The following is a 17734-nucleotide window of genomic DNA, read 5'->3' as shown; positions in this document are numbered from 1 at the left end:
ACTATCTGATCTGATCTTAGAAACTACACATACTGATATTATTGAAAAATAAATATTTGGATCAAGGTTCCTATACTGAAAGTCTTTGTTTCTTTGAGGTTTGTTTTATCTATCCCAAAATGCCTTTGGGGAGAAACTGATATCTATTTCATTGTTGAAGTATTTTTATCTTTAGGATTTACAGTCATGTGTCCTAACTAATCCCTCTGTTTCTAGTTTGCCCCTTTGAGTCTATACTCAACACTGTACCCAGAGTGACTTTTTACAGTGCAAATCTGATTATGATATCTTGGCTGAAAACCCCTCAGTGACTCCAACGGATTGAGGATAAAGTAAAAGTCACTACCATAGTTCTCAAGACATTTTATGACCTGATTTTCCTAATCCTCACCTTTTATGCTCTGGTCAACTAAACTCCTTTCTGTTCCTCTGTGCTGCCTGGTCTTGGAATATTTTATTCTCTACCTAATAATATTCTCCACTTCTTTCCCCATATCTACCTGGTGAATCCTACACTTTCTTAGGTTTTGATTTGGAGGCTTCTTCTTCCAGGAAGCTCTCTTGTACTGGGTTAGATGCCCCTACCATGAGTTTCTTTTTTTTTTTTAAGATTTTATTTATTTATTTGACAGAGATAGAGACAGCCAGCGAGAGAGGGAACACAAGCAGGGGGAGTGGGAGAGGAAAAAGCAGGCTCCTAGCGGAGGAGCCTGATGTGGGGCTCGATCCCAGAACGCCGGGATCGCACCCTGAGCCGAAGGCAGACGCTTAACCGCTGTGCCACCCAGGCGCCCCCCTACCATGAGTTTCTATACAGCCAAATACTTCCTTCCTCACACTTCCTTCCCACTCAACCGCCAACTCCATGAGGGCAGAGATAATTTATTGTCCACTGTTCTTAATGTTGAAGGAATGAACAAGTCTATAATGACTTCTGCCTGAATTCACATCTAACCAATCCCAAGTAAAAATATGGATTTAAACCAAGCCTCACTGGAATAAGATGTCACAACACATGCTTCCCCCTCCCTCCATCTGAGAACCAAGAGTAGCAAAACATGTCGTACTTGTCCTCACGGATCCAAATATTGGTTTGCTATAGGTTTTCCAGGAGTCACCACTAACAGTCTTGACACTAAATTGATAGGATCTGCCTGGACGAAGACCATATATGATGCGTCCTTCTGACTTCCTGTTGCTGTAGGGGTTGAAGACCGTGATTGCATCTCTGGGGGACCACTGCAGCTCAAAGTCATCATAGTCTGTCCAGTCTGGTGGCCCCTTCCAGGTGATGGCCAACGATGTGTTTGTAACATCAGCAAATGACATAAGACTGGGAGGAGTTGGGGCTGTATGTAGGAAAACATGAAAAAAAATCACATGAACACATCTATGCCATAACATATGCAGATAAGAGAGCTGAGTGACATCAGACATACCTTAATGTACTTTAGAAGAGATAATGTGAAAATCTTAATAATAGAAGCTTCTATCTATAGTGCTTACTATGTGTCAGGGGCTGTCCTCAAAAGTTTTATGCACATTTTCTTTAATATTCATAACCAGAGTTTCCTTACCAGGGAGCTGTGGAGCAGGAGTGGGCCCCAAATGGGCTACAAGTGTGTGAAGGTATTGGTTCCATTTGGAGGTGTGAGGGCTACAGTCCACAGACAATTAAGTCCAGATAGCCTTGTTCATTGACCCCAGGGTGGCTTACAGACTGACATTATCTGCATATGCCCAGGAAATAAAATATTTAAGAAGCATTGCCCGTAGCAACACAATGGTGATGTGTACGATTATCCCCACTTTACAGATAAGAAAACTGAGACTTAGAGATGCTCAATGACCTCCTAGCTTTGCATGGGTAAGTGGTAGAGCTAAGCTAAGGATCTAGATCATTTTCCTAGATCTCTCACGGCACAGTGGCTAAGGTCGGTTCCCTTCATCCACTGTATCATAGTGCCTTTCCAGGTTCAGGGGCTAGTACGTGCCACACCATTATTGATTCCCTTCCTTCGTATTAAAACCATATCTTGAATGTGTCCCACCAATACTAGCCTTTGGCAACCGGGCTTCTTACCTGTTCTGCTCTCCCCCGTGAGCTTGTTGCTGAGGTCTCCACTGTGAGTTACCACACACAGCGTGTACTTCCTTCCAGGAACGAGGCCATGGAAACGCCATTCGGTCAGGTCCTTGTCTCTCCAGTTCTCCTTCTTCGTGCCATTGGGGTTGTAGAGAATCAGCTCATAAAAGTCAAAGTCCCCGGAGGCCGGACTCCAGCTGAACCAGAGAGTGTCTGTCATGTTCCGGTTGGATCCTCTGAGGTTACTCACCGAAGCTGGGACTTAAACAGAGTGAAAACCTTTACTAAGAACAGAAGAGTTAGGAACAAAGGCATTGGGCCTCCAGGTGAGACTACGAGTTACGTTGGGCATATAGGTGAGTAGTGCCCATTGCAGAGTCAGATCCGGCCTGTATTTCAGGGCGTGGCTTTAGGGGCATGTGGTCTAGAGATGTGGTACAGATTAAAATAAAACAAACCACCACAGGGGCACCTGGGCTGCTCAGTCGGTGGTTAAGCATCTGCCTTCCTCTCGGGTCATGATCCCGGGGTCCTGGGATCGAGCCCCATGTCGGGGTCCCTGCTTGGCAGAGAGACTGCTGCTCCCTCTGCCTGCTGCTTCCCCACTTGTGCTCTCTCTCTCTCTCTCAGATAAATAAAAAAAATCTTAAAAAAAAAAAAAGCACCATAGGTGGTGACTTCTGTATGCCTGCCACATGTCATCTGATAAACATCTAAAATGAGATCTTCGGAAATGATTTATTAAAACTGGTCAAATAGTTTACAATAGCTTATAAAAGGCCCTGAAAGTGTTCACGGAAGGTCCCGGCCCCTTCCAGGCTGGCCCATCGCACCCAGGCCTCTCACGCCCTAACATCCCCGTGGGTCTCTCTGCGTCCCCTCCACCCTCTCGTAGGCTCGCAGTTCCCTCAGCTCTTTCCTGCCCAAGTCTATATTGGTCGAGCCTCACTTGGGAAGAGAGTGTTAACAGTCACGTCTACCACTGTGTAACTTAGTCACGCTGGCACCTGTCCCGTGGGTATGTAAGCTTCCGTATTCTCTGGAGAGTGAAGACTGTTGGCTCTTGATGGAGGAACTTGGAACATTAATGAGCAGAGAAGGGAAGATGTGCAGAGGGCAGAGGGCCCTGGAAGCGCTAACACTGAGGCGATTCTACTCAGGGTCTAGGCGGATCCGGATCTGTTGCTCACTTTCGTTCCCTCCCCCCAAACACACTGAGCCCTTCTGCTGGGCGCCTGGCACGTGTCCTTGCAGGGCTCCCCTCACCTGCAGGGCTCAGCTGAAATGCTTTCTCTGTCTAAAGTAGTATCTTGTCCTGTCTCTCTGTCACAACATGCTGTTTCTTTCTTTCATAGACTCGAAGGTGTTCCCAAGTCATCTCCCTTAAAAATCTGCTGTCTGCCCCCTCCCCTCCCTGCGCTAATGTGAGCTCAACGGGTCAGGGACCTCATCGACACTGTTCACGGTCACAGTCCAGCAGTGAGCCCCGTGGCTGGCACACAAAGCCCTCAAAACCTATGTCAAATGAGAAAAAAAAAAACTGAATAGAAAAGTAAAATAATGAACTCAAATTATGGAAAAAGAGTCAATTCCGCTTCTTATTGGCCGCCCAGACAGATGTCTCTCTCTCTCTCCTTCTCCTTCAATACTATGTTTGGTTCATGCAGTGCTGTGTTTCTGTCACGCAGCACTCACGGCTTGGTCCTTTTCGTAGTGGCCCTTCTCTGGACCTGCCCCCCACTCCACGCATGCCTTGTAGGAACCCGAGGGGCACGGCCTGAATGGCACCACAGTGGGTTACAACCTTCTTGCGGCAGTTTGCTGGCACAGAGAGGAGCCAGATTCATTTGCCCACCAAACCCCATGATGTCCCCGAGTGGTGGCAACAAAGGAGAAGCCTGTGCAGAAGCTACTCGGTACAGAACCAGAGGTCTGATTTAGGGTCAAAAAGCCTGAAGGTCACAAGGTTCATAGAGAGCAGGACCACGTAGAGAATAGGAAACGGACACATCACGGAAAAAACAGTGAACACTGAGACAAGGTCCCCACTCTACGTTCCTGCTTGGGTCCGGGCCTTACCTGTTCTACCGAATATGAAAGACTCATTAGACAGCTCCCCACTGTGAGTTACGATCACCATTTTGTACATTCGGCCTTGTAGTAAGTTCTGGAAAGAGAAGCTCTGGACTTGTGGGTCAACCTGAGCTCTCTCCTGAAGCGTTCGATCTGGGTTGTAGAGAAAGATGTTGTACCCGTTGAGCTCCCCTTCTGAGGTGGTCCAGCTGAACGACAGGTGTCTGGTGGAGTTCTCCGTGATCCTCAGGTTGGTGACAGCTGCGGGGACTGGGAAAGTCGGGCCGGAGAGTGAGACTGAGATTTGTCACACCCCCCTGACACAGCCCAGGCCCCAGGCCCACAGGGACACACTCCACAGCCACTCAAGACACATGGTCTCTGCCTTCATATCGACTTCATGGAGACCCCAAAGCAGAGAAAACTGAATTTGGTGCATGACTGATGCTGACACTGTTAATGAAAAACACAAAAACAAAACCAAAAAGCCCCCCCAAAAACCCACAAGAGAACAAAGAAAAACCAGTAATGGGAAATTACCTTCAAAGACATTTTTTGGGTATGAAATAATTGTTAATCTGACCCGTGTGACTACATGTTTTCCTAATACTAAGAGCTACATCAGAGATCAAAAACTATCTCTGAGGCCCATCTAAAAGCTAAGGACTGGCCCATGGAGGTGAGGGCAGCAGGGAAGGAAGAGAAGGGGGAAGAAAGAGAAAGCGGGCAGAAGGAGGAGATTCAATTCAGGGATTGAGGAAAGAAAAGCAAGAGGAAAAGCCAAAGCCATCTGTTTTTTTTTTTTTTTAAGAAAAAAAGATCGACGTTGGGATTTGACAACCCTCTTGGCCTTCAGGGGCACCTGTCGGCAAAGGGATCAGGAGCCCGGAAATGACCTCTGCCAAACTGTTTGCACAGGTGCTGCCTAATGCCAAGGAAGCCTTGGGCTACCAGTGGGAACAGAACAGGACACCTGCCTTGGTCTCTCTTGGGTTCTCCTCCCTCCACTCCAAACACTTCCTCTTTCACTTTCTCCCTCCTTGTCGGGTCCTTAAAAGTTGACATTTCCCATCCTTCCATCCGTTGTCCCCTTCATATTCTGTAACACAAGCTGAGCACCCAATCTCATTCACTTTATGGATTGCTATGGTCTGAATATTTATGTCCCCTCCACCCCTGAATGCATATGTTGAAACCTAACCCCCAAGGGGATGGTTTTAGGGGATGTGGCCACTGGGAGGTGATTAGGTCATGGGGGTGGAGCTCTCATGAACGGGAGTAGTGCCCTTATAGAAGAGACCCCAGAAGCTCTCTCATCCTTCTACCGTGTGAGGACACAGCAAGAAGACGCCATCTATGAACAAGAAACTGGGCCCTCACCAGACCCTGAATCTGCCGCTGCCTTGGCCTTGGACTTCCAGGCTCCAGACCTGTGAGAAATCCATGTTTGTTGTTTAAGCCACCCAGTTTCTGGCATTATTTTTTACAGCAGCCTAAACAGACTAAGACATGGATTTAATTAGAATTTTTGTTCAAATATTTATCCCTAGCTCACTCTTCTGAGCTTGGGCCATATTTTGAACTACCTATGCTCATCTCTCACTACAAGTCATTCAGACATCTCAAACTCAGTATGGAACTGAACACTGTCCATATCTCCTTGACATGGCCTCCTCCTGCTTCTCTTATCTCAATTAATGGCATCGTCTTCTACCAGATACCCCGGTAGCAACTTCAGAATATTCTGTTTTTCTGTACTCTACTCAGACACTAAGTGCCATCTTATCTAATGAAATATTTCTTGACTGTATCTACTATTCTTCATCAGGGCCCCTGTGGTAATTTAGCTTTTGACCCTTATCATTTCTATAACTGCAATCATCTTATGACTTCAACTACCCTTCTGACCACATCCCCTACTTTGTTCTCACTCTGCTCCAGCTGTACTGGTCTCTTGACTGGCCCAGCAGGCCAGACACACTCCTGCTTCAGAGTCTCTGCCTCGTTCTTTGCTCTGCGTGGGGATACTCTTCCCCCAAATACCTGCATAACCCCTTCTCTCCCTTCTTTCAGGTGTCTACTCAGATATCACCTTCTTGACAAAACATCCGAGGAGTCCAAAACTGTAAGCCTCTGACTCTTGCTATCCCATTTCCCTGGTTTCATTTTCTCTTTGGTATTCACCATCATCTAACCTACTACACTCTACTTATTTACTGTGTTTGTTGCCTTTCTTCCCTACTAGAATACGAGATTCATGACCATCAGGTTTTGTTTTACTCACTTCTGTGTGTCCAGCATTTAGAAAGCTGCTTAGCACATAGTAGGTGCTCATGACGAATTAATGAGTGAGTCTCTTCTCCATTCAACCTATCCCTGTTGCCATCTGATTTATCTTTTTTAAGGTATAAATTTTTATTACAAAACACTCACTCTCTGGCTGAAAAACCTGTACGGTCTCCTCATGGCTTACAAGATGAAAAATAAACCCCCGAGGGAGGCATGCCAGGCACTCTCCAACCTGGCCCCAATCTGCCTCTCCGGCCTCACCCCTCCTTCACGCCCCCCACACTTCATCTACCACGGCTTCTCACTGGTCCTTCTCACACCTCCCTGTCTTGGCATAGGACAGTCTGTCTGCACCAGGTGTCCTTCTACCTTCTCTCCACGTGCAGAATTGTTTCGCCCTCCATGATAGTACTGAAAGGTCAATTTCATGAAGACCTCCCAATTCCACCCGAGCTCCACATTCCTCTTGATGTTGGACAATCCTTACTTCTCTACAGTCCTTATCACAATGTATTGTCATCCTTTGTCTATGTGCCCCCACCCCCCAGTCAGCCAGCTCTTCCAGGACGAAGCATGCCTGGTTCATCCTCACACCTCTGTCAGCATGGCCACACCCCCATTTCAGACCTAGCTCCTTAATGAGTAAGTCATCAATCAGACCAGTGTTGTCGTCTGAATAATGACCCCCAGAGATGTCCACGTCCTAATCCCAAGACCTGGGAATGTGTTACCTTATGTGGCAAAGGGGATCTTACAGATGTGATTAAGTTAAGTATCTCCAGGCAGCGAGCTTAGCCTGGATTGTCCGGGTGGTGACTGATGTAATCACGAGTCCTGAAAGGATGGAAGAGGGAGGCAGAAGAGTAGAGAAAGAGATATGGCGACACACACAGAGGCTGGAACAATGCTATTGCTGGAAGGGGGACATGAGCCAAGGAATGTGAGTGGCCTCTGGAAGCTTTGGAAAGGGCAAGGAGAGGATCTCCCCCTAAAGCCTCTAGGAGAAACACAATCCTGCTGATACCTGATGCCTCGATTTTAGCCCTAGGACCCACTTTCAGTTTCTGACCTCCAGAACTGTCAGATAATAAACTGGTGTTGTTTGAAGTTGCTAAGTTGGTGGTAATTTGTCAGAGTGGCCATAGGTTTTAACAATATATCTAAACTGGAGTGGGGTACGCTGAAGCCCGTATTAAGAGGCTGACTGATGTGGAAGTGGTCGGTCACGGTGAATGTCCCCACTGTGTCAAGAAATAGTTGTCATCCCCTAGTGTGGCTTCATCCCTCTGACCCTGCGGCTCTGAAGGAATAGCAGGCACCCAAGGAGGTATCTGGGGCGACGCAACGAGCCGTGCAGATTACCTGTCCGGCCCTCAGTCTGGGCTTCCTTGCTGAAGAGCCCTCCACTGACAGATAGGATCTGTATCTTGTATTTCTTTCCTGGTGTTAGGTCTTCAAATTTGTGCTGCTTGGTGGCGGCTGGCTCTGATGTGTTCCTCAGAAGGGTCCCCTTGTCGTTTAGAAGCAGGATCTCGTATCTTTCTGCCACGCCAGCAGCTTTTTGCCAACTTACTATTAAGGAATGACTGCTGTATGCATTGTCTGCCATTATTCCCTGGACAGATGCTGGGACTGCAAAGGAAGAAGAGGAGCAACGGCTGTCAGATGCCCTCACTTAGGGTAAACCAACTGAGAAAGCAGGTGAGAAAAACTTTAAATCAACTGCAGAGAGACGAGGATGCCACCACTCCACTTGTGCTGCGTGGACACTTTCCACGTGCCCTGAGGACAGAGCTTTTCATCTGGCCTGGATTATCTGTACACCTGCTTTGAGTCTCCATTTTTTTCTCTGAATTGAGATAGGATCTTGAAGTCAAACAAGTAGAAAAATTAGTGAAAGTGACACTGATAAATATGCAAAGTGATTCATATGTATGTATCTAGAAAGTGGAAGATGCTGAACAAATTTACATTCAGCGAATATAGTTTGGATGGCTGAATTATGTTTAGACTTTCATTCCCAAGATGAACTCAAGTCAAAGCTTTCAGCCTTGAAGTAAGCAGTAGTATATAATTTTTTTTCACTATGGCTTCCGATGTGAAAGGCAAAATAGTATTATTTTTAATAATATTTTCTGTCCTAGGCTTGTATTTTTTCTCATTCTACATAATCCTAGGAGATCTCATCCACTCCCATGGTTTGAATTGTTACCCATATGGTGACGACTCCCAAATTTAAACTTGCAGTTCAGATCTCTCTTCTATTTTTGCAAATGACATCTCTCCCTGCATGTTCCATCCAATTCTCAAGAGGCCCAAATTGGACTCCTCAGCTCCCTCCCCATAACCTCCTTACTGTCCTTTGTTTCTCTTGGTCCAAGTCAGAAACGTGGGTTGTCACTGTTAATTCTACTACAGGTAATCAAACATGGGTCTTTTATTTCTATGTCCTAAAACTTGTATCTCCTTGATCTACCCACTTCTCTCCCTTCTCTATCCACTACTGCTCCCCTAGGACAATATCATCCCTCACCACATTATTGACCAGTACCCTTGCTTCCTCACCTCCCACACTATATCTGGCATATTTCATAGCAGCCCCATGCAAATGGCCCTCCACGGCTCTCCATAATTCTAAACGCCTTAACAAGGCATATGAGGCCCTTCGTGATTTGGTCCATCTACTTACTTGGCCATATGGCTCATCTGTATTCTAGCATACCACACCGTGTGTAGGTCCTCAAATGTGCCATGCTTTCTCTCACCTCCAGGCCTTTGTTTTTTCTGGGGGAACCAAGTCAACATCCATGTCACCAGTATGACTTCTTAGTGTCTATTTAAATGCTACTTTTTCCTGGAAGCCTTCCCTGACTCTTCATGTTTGCTCCTGACACACCCCATTATTTCTTTTGTTTTAGAAGTTATCACATTGTAGTCGTCTTTTTATTTCTTTGTCTCTCTCATTAGATGATACACTTCTTGAGGTTGGGGGCTCTATCTATCTTGCTATTGAATTCCCACTTTCTAACATAGTGCTTGGCATATGGTTGGAGAGACACATATATGAAATAGAGACACAGGAGGGCACAGTACAGAAGCCCAGGCCCTACAGCTAAATGAGTGGTTATGGGAATGGAAGGCATCTGGTAAGTATTGTATCACAGTAGAGAAGGCATAAGGTCTAGGTCCAGACAGACCTAGATTTGAGTTACAGCTCTCAGTCTTACTACACGCATCCTTGATAATGTTTTATAAGCTTTCTGAGCCTTACTTTCCTCATCTGTAAGATGGAAAGAATGATCTCTATCTTCTAGTGTGACTAGAAATCATTTTAAATGCCTGGCAGATAGCAGGTACTTTTAGCTTATTTGTGTTTTAAAGGTAATATGTTACTGGCGATATTAATATAAAGAGACACCTTATTCCTTGATTTGTTACTCGTTCTTGTAACAAATGAAGTAAATGGTGTAGGTGTCCATTTAAAAAAAAATTTGAGAAGGGTAAATTTTACAGAAAATAGTAAATATTTACATGTAAACAGTTAATGTAAATAATTACAGAAGTCTACTTATTAAAACTAAAGTTTTTATATCCTTCAGCAAGGATGAAAATTTATTCAAATGATTTAGCTCCTAATTACCTTTCATTTGTTCTGAAGATCTCTTTTAAGAAAGAAAAATGCAAAAAGAAAATATGAAAAAGGGCTCTTGAAACCACACTGAATTATGACTTTGAATTTGGATATTTTTGACTCGTGAATAGCTAAGTAAGTCCATCCGCTGCCCCATTATGGAGAACAATTTGGCTCTTCTCCAGGCAGGCACTTACCTGTCCGCCCAACTGCATCTATCTGGTTCTTTAGGGACCCGCTGACCGAGGCGATCACAATCTGGTACTGTTCCCCAGCCTCCAGCCTGTGGAATGTGTGCTCTGAGACGTGTTTGGAGATAGTCTGAGACTCAACCTTTTGATTCTGCCTGAACGCTGACACTGTGTAGGAATCAACATCGCCCCCCCCAGGAGTCCAGTTGACTGTCAGGCTGTCTGTCGCCCCATTGGGAGAAACGTGAATATTTTTGACAGCGCTTGGAACTAAAAAGGAAAATAAATTTAAAAGTCATCACTTAGAGAATGAACTGTGGAAATGTTCAACCAAAACTGTCATGCTTCTTATATTTTGGCATGTACTAAAAGAATTCACATTCATATATTGGTACCATTTTTCTTGGACTTTTCTGCCTGAACTGAATTTGATTGGGGAAATTTAGAGGGACATCAAAGCCAGCAAGCAGAAGTGAAGGATGCCGGCAGTAGAGAGAGGGGCTAGTTAGAGTGCCTTGGTCCAAGTCTTGGTTTCCTCATTTACTAGCTGGGGGACTATAGGCAAATTACTTACCCTCTGTCAGTTTCAGTTTCCTCATCAGAAAAATAGCAATTACAGTAATAGTGCCCAGCCCACAGAGTTGTGAGGATTGAACAAAATGTCCACATAAAGTGCTTTGCCGTGGGTTTGGTTCATGGTAAACTGTCAATAAACCTTAACGATCATAACAACATTCCTAACAGAGTTCCAACGGAAACCCAGCCAACAGAGTTATTTTTATTTAATCGACGTGCCTCACAAGCACCAGCTACTCACATCCACCCAACGCTATTTCTCTGAAAGCTTTCTACCCTACATTGTGCTTTACTGTTGTCAATTCAGCTTGGACAACATCATGGTCACCATCAAGATAACCTCGCTTCTTGCCATCTCCCTTTCACCCTGACATCCTCAACCCAAACGCCTGGCTACCCAACATGCTAAACACACCACCACATCTACCAAGTTCAAGAGCCACATTTCAAATTACCTGTGAAGCCCTCAATGAAGGCCGACTGCTGCACTTCTCCACTGATGGTCAAGACAAGAATTTTATACTGGCGCCCTGGTGTCAGGGAGGTGAATCGATATTCAGTTGCGGTATTTACGAGGTGAAAAGGAGGAAATACTTTCATATCGTTGAAGAGCAGCTGGATCTCATATTGGTCGACGTCCCCATCAGCTCGTGACCAAGTCACCAGAAGGTCGTCAGTGCTCCTATTCCGCAATGTTAGATCCCTAACGGGCTCTGGGACTAGGGAGGAATATGAGAAGACACTTCAGGAAAGTGACTGATCAAAGTTTACCTACACAATAATTTATGAATCACATTCAAGGAACTGGCAAACATCTCTCTTCCCCAAATAAACCACTTGAACTACTTCATGCATAATTAAATAAGAAAAATTGGAAGCAACTATTAAAATTGCAATTTTTTTCCTGACATAAATCTTCTATGCTAAGTGTTGGTAGAATATAATTAAAAAATGAATTATGACCTCAATCATAAGATAAAACAAGATGTCTAGAACTTCAAATGCCACAATGCAGGAGGACAGGGAAGAAAAATGGGACCATTGGCCTTCTTGCTCTCCAACTGTGCTTGCTTTTATCTACCAATAAATATTCTGTAATTATAGGTCATGGCTTGGCTAAATGATATTAGCTCCAAGCGAAACTGGGAATGCAATTTACTGATCAGGAAGCAGAGAGAATTCAAGGTTCAGATATTTTATTTACTTGACCTTCAAGTCCCAACCAGTCATCAGATTTTACAATCTTTCCACTTACTTGTTCTTCCATTCCCTTGTTCACTGGCTTCATATTGTCCACTTCTTGTACTAACAGTGACGCTGTACAACCGTCCAGGGACTAACTTAACAAATACACATTCGTTTTCAGTCTTGGGAATGCTTTTGGTTTGAATGAAGTTGTTTTTGTTTTTAATAGTGACTTCATAGTGATCAAAGTCTCCAGTAGCGTGCACCCAGGATACCTTTAAATAGTCACTCCTGGCCGAGTTGCTAACACTGACTCCCTGAACCTTATCAGGCACTGAAAAAGAGAACAGAGAACAGCTGAAGATTTAGTGAGTCTAAGGGAGTAATTAAGCACAGATGACAACCTGGGACAGTGAAGGTAAGTGAGTAGATTTTTTTTGGTGGGCATTTAAAAGAAAAGTTTTAGACCTTAGATCACATGTTTCCAGAGGGGAAAGACTGTTACACTACTTGAAGTGATTAAATCGATCTTTTAACAGAACCTGATGAATTAATTCTAATCTCGTTTCTTGCCTACACAAAATGTCATGTACAAGATGGAACATTAAATATGATAACTAATGATTAATATGAATTGATGGCAATGATATTAATAATTCCAACATACCTTAGTGACTCAAGATGTGATAAAAGTTACCAAGAAGAGTATAAACAATCCAAAAGAAAAATGGAAGAAGATGAAACACATAATTAATACATGAAGAGATGTCTAACATCATTGGTAATCAAGGAAATGCAAGTCAAGACCACGGCAAAATACCATTTTATATCCATATGTTTAGCAAAATTTAAAAACCTGGTAAGACCAAGTATGAGACAGGACGCCCAACCATGGGACAGTAGATGAATGGACTGGTATATATATACAGTGAGCTTATATAGCAGTCATAATTAATTTCTTTTTAACTCAAAATGCAAAAATATGGATTTTTGACTTTAACATCAAAACAAAATATAAGTGAATCTTATCAATATAATATTAAGTGAAAAACGAAGTCTCAGGACATTACATACCGCATAAAATAACCTTTTTAAAAATAATGTTAGAACAGCTAAAATTTTTTAAAACCCGTGATTTTAGGACTACATAAATACTAAAACTATGCAAGATGAAAGGCAAGATGAGAGATGAAAATAGGAGTCAAGAGGATGGCTACCTTGGGGTGGATCAGTGAGGTGGGAACCACATGATTTGACACAGATCATTGTCAAGGTTCTAGCTTTTATTTTGGGTAGTGGTTTCTCATGTGCCTATTAAATTATTAAAAATGATTAATTAAATGCCTACACTAAATTGGAAGACTAAAAAATAAATAAAAGTGACAAAACATGGTTTCTTGAACCAAGAATTATGATTAATCCAATTTTGTACACCTGAGGATCCCCCAATAATGTGTGCCTCTGGTTTTTCTCTCAACCAATCTATCAATTGGACAAAGCCCATGTCCAAATCTTCTCTTCCATTTTCCCTCAAAGAATGAAAGGACCCATAAGTTTCAATATTTTGGCATCTAAGGATATTTTCCATGATGCTTCTCACATCTACAAGTTGCATTTTATTGTCTTTTGTTGGTGTATGTGTACTGGTTAGTTTTTGTATTAGAATATATCTCACTGCAGATATGGAGCCAGGACAGATATGCTTTCTTCAAGATATTTACCTGAACCAATTACAATGTAGCTAGAATTTAATCATCACAAAATAAAGGAAAAGAAATTCCGAAGTTTTTATGCATGGGCTAAGTAAGAAAAGTCAATGACCCAGGCAATTTATTCAAGACAAAGCAACTATTACAGGAAGAAAAACCAGACTACATACGATGCTAAGTCAATAAGGGGCTCTCCAGGTGGAACTGGAGGTAATTTGTGAGACCTGCCTTGCCGCGTGATGAGATGATGTGATACAGAATTAGAAATATTGGTATTTTCACCCAAAATGTAGAACAAAAGCATTAGAAAAGGAAAAGGGCTTTGACACAATCAGCCAAAATCAAGACGACAGCATCTCAGACACAACTCTATAGCTAAACTGATTTGTTGGGGGCAATGGATTGCCTTGATTAGTCATGCATCAAATCCAAGTTCATGCTGGTAAAGAGTCAAGAAGGTGCTTTGAATAAAGGATCATTTTTCTTGCATTTAAAAACAATCTTAGCAAAAGGCTTGCAATATGAAGGTCAGATGGATAGGAAACATTGATGAGTTAACACAGAGAGGAACCAAGGCATTAGCAGGATGACATATCCTTTGATTCCGGTGATTTTTAGGCTCCAAGTTGATCAACATAAGACACTGACATAAGGCTGCTTCATAAATGGAAATCTACTTTTCAGATCTCAGGCATTATTGTGATGATCAGTATAATTAGGTTTTAAATCATTTGAGGGTAGGGAATAGCTGTTTACATCCCCACCAGTGTTTTCAGGGATAGCATGACGTAATGGAAATAGTACTGGACCTAGGTTGAGGCTGATTACTGGTCAGCCATGTGAGCTTGGAAATGCTAAGTTTGTCTCTGGGACTTTATCTCCAAATGAGATGGGATTAGATCAATCTATGGACACCTTCAATGTCAGCATGCTGTAGCAATGTAAATCAGTGGTTCTTAACCTTTTTGAGGTCATAGAAACTTTGAGAATCTGATAAGAGCTACCCACTCACTCCCCAAAGAAACACACATGCCTTTCCTATCTGCAACAACTTCATGGACAGTTCTGGGGGTTATGACATTCCTAAGGTTTACCCATGGAGCACTAGCTAAAAACTGCTGATCTAAGTGATTTCTGATTATGAATTCATTAAACATTTATTGAGTGCCTACTGGATTCCAGACCCTGTGCTAGGTAGTAGGATGATGTCAATTGCCCTGATCCTCATGGAAAAAATAAAATTTTTTTCATAGTTTTAGATTTTTATAAGGTCTTTGAGTTCAGAAGATGATTGGCTAATTCTTGCATTCAACAGCAATAAAATTATGGGTGCTTATATGGGCCATGTATTGAGAGAAACACAAAAAAGATATGGTTCCTGACGTCAAGGCAATCACAGAGGGAGAGATGCAAATGACTGCACTGAATACTAAATGTCTCCTAGAAGAAAATGAATGGGAACGTAGAGGGACACACGACACAGCTGTGAGTACTAAGCATGATGGAGTTAAGTGGATAGAGCAGCAAGGTAGGAGACCCATTATACATTTAAGTAATAAGAACTTATGTTCAGGCTATTGGCAAGAAAAGCAAAATAAAGACATATCAGTGACAAATTTTGTGGGAGGTTAATTAGCAGACCCTAGCAAAGGATACCATGTGTCAAAAGTGATTTTGAAATTCAGTGTAGGTGAGTGTGAATACACTTTGGTTTTGGAAATCCAACAAATTCTCTTTTTTTTTTTTTACAGTATTTCTTTTAACTTCTTTTTTGTTATTATTTTTTTCCGGTTTTACTGAGAAGTAATTGACATATATCACTATATAAAATTTAAGACATATAGCATGATGGTTTCATTTACATACATTATGAAATGATTGACACAATTGGTTCAGCCAACATCCATCCGCTCATATGGATATAATAAAAAGAAAGAAGGAAAGAAAAAAGGATAAAAATATTCTTAATATGATGATAACTCTTATGATTTAATCTCTTAACAACTTTCTTATATATCACACAGCAGTGTTAGCTATAGTCATCATGGGGCACATCACATCCCCAGCTCTTATTTATCTTATAACTGGAACTTCGTACCTGTTCACCATCTTCCTTCAGGTCCTCCTTCCCCCATTCTCTGCCTCTCTGCCTTTTTCTATGAGTTTGTTTTTGCTTTAGTTTTAGATTCTACAGGTAAGTTAGGTCATAGAGTATTTTTCTTTCTCTTTCTGACTTCTTTCAGTTAACATAATGCCTTCAAGATCCATCCATGTTGCAGCAAATGGTAAAATTTCCTCATTTTTATGGCTGAATACTATTCTATTGCATAGATATACCACAACTTCTTTATCCATTCATCCATGGATGAACACTTAGATTGTTTCCATGTCCTGGCTACCGTAAACAATGCTGCTATGAACCAAAGGGTGCAGATATCTTCATGAGCTAATGATTTTGTTTCCTTTGGATATAGTCCCAGAAGTGGAATGGTTGGATCATGTGGTAGTTTTTAATTTTTTGAGGATCTTCCATACTGTTTTCCATAGTAGCTATACCAATTTACACCCCCAATAGTGCACAAGTGTTGCCTTTTCTCCGTGTCCATGCCAGCATCTGTTATCTCTTGTCTTTTGATGATGGCCATTCTAACAGGCAAGAGGAAATATCACATTGTGGTTTTAATTTGCATTTTCCTAATGACTAGTGACGCTATCTTTTCATGTATGTGTTGGCCTTTTGTACATCTTCTTTAGAGAAATGATTATTCAGGTTCTTCATCCATTTTTTTTTTAAAGATTTTATTTATTTATTTGACAGAGAGAGAGACAGCCAGCGAGAGAGGGAACACAAGCAGGGGGAGTGGGAGAGGAAGAAGCAGGCTCACAGCAGAGGAGCCTGATGTGGGGCTTGATCCCGTAACGCCGGGATCACGCCCTGAGCCGAAGGCAGACGCTTAACCGCTGTGCCACCCAGGCGCCCCTCTTCACCCATTTTTAAAATATGGTTATTTACTTTTTTTGCTATTGAATTGTATGAGTTCTTTATATTTTAGATATTAACCACAACTTTGGATATTAACTCATTATCACATATATGGTTTGCAAATATTTTTTTCCCATTCCATAAGTTGTTTCTTCACTTTGCCAAAGGTTTCTTTTGCTGTGCAGAATCTTTTTAATTTGATGTAGTCCCACTTGCTTGTCTTTGATTTTTTTGCTTATGCTTTATGTGTCATATCCAAAAAATCACCACCAAGATCCATGTCAAAATACTTTCTTCCTATGTTTTCTTCTAGGAGTTCCATATTTTTAGATCTTATATTAAACTTTATTTCTTTTTTTTTTAAAGATTTTTTTATTTATTTATTCGACAGGATAGAGACAGCCAGCTAGAGAGGGAACACAAGCAGGGGGAGTGGGAGAGGAAGAAGCAGGCTCATAGCGGAAGAGCCTGATGTGGGGCTAGATCCCACAACTCCGGGATCATGCCCTGAGCCGAAGGCAGACGCTTAACCGCTGTGCCACCCAGGCGCCCCTAGATCTTATATTAAACTTTAATTCGTTTCATAAACAAATGGATTTAATTCATTTTGAGTTAATTTTTGTGAATGGTGTAAGATAGGAATCCAGTTTAATTATTTTATATGTGCATATTCAATTATCTCAGTACATTTATTGAAGAGACTGTCTTTTCTATGTTGAGTGGTCTTAAGTCCCTTGTCAAAAAAACCCTGACATTTTTAAATGCAAGTATCAACCCATAGCTCAGGAGGAAAGACTTGACAAAATATTAATGTCAACCTTAAGCAGAAATCTCAGATGTAAACCCCAAAAGCATATAAGTACATTGGGAAAATGGTAGCCGTCTAAATTTAGTTCTTTCCAGAACATCGAAGACCTGACATTCACTGCCTTTGGTAAGATTTTGCTCCTGGTCCCAGAACAATGAAGGTTCACATTTTCACCTTGTGTGAAAAAGAATGCACAGTGGACT

General features: G+C 42.3%; 1 protein-coding gene across 4 annotated transcripts in view; it reads right to left on the bottom strand.

Annotated features, from left to right (window-relative positions):
- PTPRB (protein tyrosine phosphatase receptor type B) overlaps positions 1 to 17734 on the bottom strand; it is a 107293-nt gene that overhangs the window by 33627 nt on the left and 55932 nt on the right. For 3 of the 4 annotated variants that reach the window (XM_045789582.2, XM_045789584.2, XM_045789585.2), the window contains 7 exons: positions 12102 to 12365; positions 11302 to 11565; positions 10277 to 10540; positions 7811 to 8080; positions 4166 to 4429; positions 2084 to 2347; positions 1068 to 1349 (listed from right to left, as the gene is read on the bottom strand). In XM_045789582.2, coding sequence (XP_045645538.2) covers positions 1068 to 1349; positions 2084 to 2347; positions 4166 to 4429; positions 7811 to 8080; positions 10277 to 10540; positions 11302 to 11565; positions 12102 to 12365 — 1872 coding nt within the window. The remainder of the gene's footprint in view (positions 1 to 1067; positions 1350 to 2083; positions 2348 to 4165; positions 4430 to 7810; positions 8081 to 10276; positions 10541 to 11301; positions 11566 to 12101; positions 12366 to 17734) is intronic. The other variant, XM_045789583.2, reaches the window with a different exon arrangement.

Source organism: Ursus americanus, chromosome 17, assembly GCF_024610735.1.
Source record: "Ursus americanus isolate L20-20 chromosome 17, mUrsAme1.1.p, whole genome shotgun sequence".
Taxonomy (NCBI): domain Eukaryota; kingdom Metazoa; phylum Chordata; class Mammalia; order Carnivora; family Ursidae; genus Ursus; species Ursus americanus.
Note: the sequence above shows the minus strand (reverse complement) of the source record. Positions and strands in the feature narration are given on the sequence as shown.